Raw genomic sequence first — 2,027 nt, 5'->3', positions numbered from 1 at the left:
CGACCACCTGCGGCAGAGAGTCGCCGACGTCAGCCGAGAGAGCAGCCGAGAGTCGCCCTCCCCGCCACCGCCACCGCCTTTGCGTGCTTGGTGAGCAGGTAGTTTCCGCGGTCGTACGAGGAGCGGAGCAGCTCGAAGGCGCGGCACTCCTCGAGCTCCTGTTCACAGCAGGAGGTGTGAGGAGACGCTGTTCACAGCTCGAAGGCGCGGCACTCCTCGAGCTCCTGTTCACAGCAGGAGGTGTGAGGAGACGCTGCTCACAGCTCGAAGGCGCGGCACTCCTCGAGCTCCTGTTCACAGCAGGAGGTGTGAGGAGACGCTGTTCACAGCTCGAAGGCGCGGCACTCCTCGAGCTCCTCGAAGAGGGCCACCACGTGCCGCCACGCGCCGCGCGCCGCGTCGAGGTGCGCCGCGCCGCTGGCGGCGGGCGCAAACAGCGGCGAGGGCGTGTCGGCGAAGAAGTCGGAGAAGGGGAAGTGGCGCTCGACGGCCCCCTCCTCGTCGCCCGCGCGCCGCGCCTCCGCCTCGAACGCCTCCCACCGCGGCGCGACCGTCGCCTTGAAGAAGTAGCCCGCCGTCTCGCAGGTGTAGCCGACGTCGGCGGGCACGTCGAGCGACTTTGCGAGCGCCTCGACGCGCGCGAGCAGCTCGAGCCTCCGGCCGAGCATGTAGTTGACGCGGCCGCGCCGGCTGAAGTCTCGCTCCGTCGCCAGCAGCTCCTCGCCGTGCCTGCGGCGGGGCGGAAAGGGCGGTGGGACGGCTAGGGCCGCTGGGGGGGCGGGGGGCGGGGGGCGGGGGGCGGGGGGGCGGGGGGCTCGGCGGGCGGCGGGGCGCGAGGGCGGCGGGTCGGCGGGGCGGCTGGGCGGCGGGCCGGGGGGGCTGCGGGCCGCTGGGGCGGCGGGCAGCCGGCGGCGGAATGAGGGGCGAGGGGCGGCGGGCGGCGCGCCCGAGGCGGAGGAGGTGCCGCTCGTCGACGTCGCGCAGCAGCAGCTTCTCAAAGACGTCGTTGAGGGCCTGGTTCGAGTGGGTGATGACGAGCGTGCGCTGGCGCGGGTAGGCGTGGAGCAGGTTGGAGACGGCCTGCACGGCGGTGTCCGTCTTGCCCGTCCCCGGCGGGCCGACGACCAGCGAGAGGCCCGCGCTCATTGCGGCGCGCAGCGCCTCGACTTGCATCGGCGTGAAGCGGACGGGGTTGACGCGCAGCGCGTCCTGCGGGTACGGCCCCGCGGCGCGCCGCTCGTACGGCTCGACCAACACTACCGGTCGCTCGCCGCCCTCGCCCTCGCCGGCCTCGCCCTCGCCGGCCTCGCCCTCGCCGGCCTCGACGCCGGGCGCGGCGCCACCTCCACGCGGCACCTCATGCGGGATGGTGAGGCGGTACGGCGGCGGCGGGTCCGCGCCGCCGTCCGCCCCGTCGGGCGCGAGGCGGACGTCGCAGCCGGGGAAGGAGGCGCGGACGTGGTCGAGGTCGAGGAAGGTATCGGCAAAGTCGTGCTTCGTGACGCGCTGGTCGGCGGGCAGGGACCAGTACGCGGCGGCGGCCGGGTCGCCGTAGCCCAGCAGCACGTCGTGCAGCCAGGGCGGCGTGGCGAGCGGCGTAGTGAGCAGCTCGCGGATCGCCTCGAGGATGGCCTTGAAGTTGTTCTCCTTTGGCTTGCGCCGCAGCAGCACGTTGAACGACTGGTAGACGTCTGCACCCGTCCCGTCAGCCATCGCCTTGGCGTCGGTGTGGTACTGCGCCGGGTCGAGCCGCAGCTCGAGCTTGCGCACCTGGGGAAGGGGCGGGGGGGGGGGGCAAACCGGCCAAAGAGCCGCCCTCGCTCGCTCGGGGGGTGCGGTGAGTCTCGCGAGCGAACCAGGAACTGCGAGTCGGCGAGCACCGCGTGGAAAAAGCGGCGCGTCGGCAGCTGCGCCATCAGGTCTATGAAGAGCTCGAGCTAAACCTCTAGGTACCGAGCGAGCCCGTCGCCCCCACCGCCGTCCTTGTAGCCTCCGGTCTTTCCTCCTCCCTCCATCTTTTTTTCTAC

General features: G+C 73.0%; 1 protein-coding gene across 1 annotated transcript; it reads right to left on the bottom strand.

Moving 5' to 3' along the window:
- Nucleotides 1-68: 68 nt before the first annotated feature.
- EMIHUDRAFT_123833 (hypothetical protein) lies at nucleotides 69-1,916 on the bottom strand (the record flags this gene model as incomplete). Its single annotated transcript, XM_005773761.1, has 4 exons — nucleotides 69-158; nucleotides 372-719; nucleotides 976-1,770; nucleotides 1,857-1,916. Coding segments are annotated over 4 exons (1,293 nt in total), but the record flags the coding sequence as incomplete, so codon positions are not given.
- Nucleotides 1,917-2,027: the final 111 nt, after the last annotated feature.

This window comes from Emiliania huxleyi, assembly GCF_000372725.1.
Source record: "Emiliania huxleyi CCMP1516 unplaced genomic scaffold EMIHUscaffold_3277, whole genome shotgun sequence".
Taxonomy (NCBI): domain Eukaryota; phylum Haptophyta; order Isochrysidales; family Noelaerhabdaceae; genus Emiliania; species Emiliania huxleyi.
Note: the sequence above shows the minus strand (reverse complement) of the source record. Positions and strands in the feature narration are given on the sequence as shown.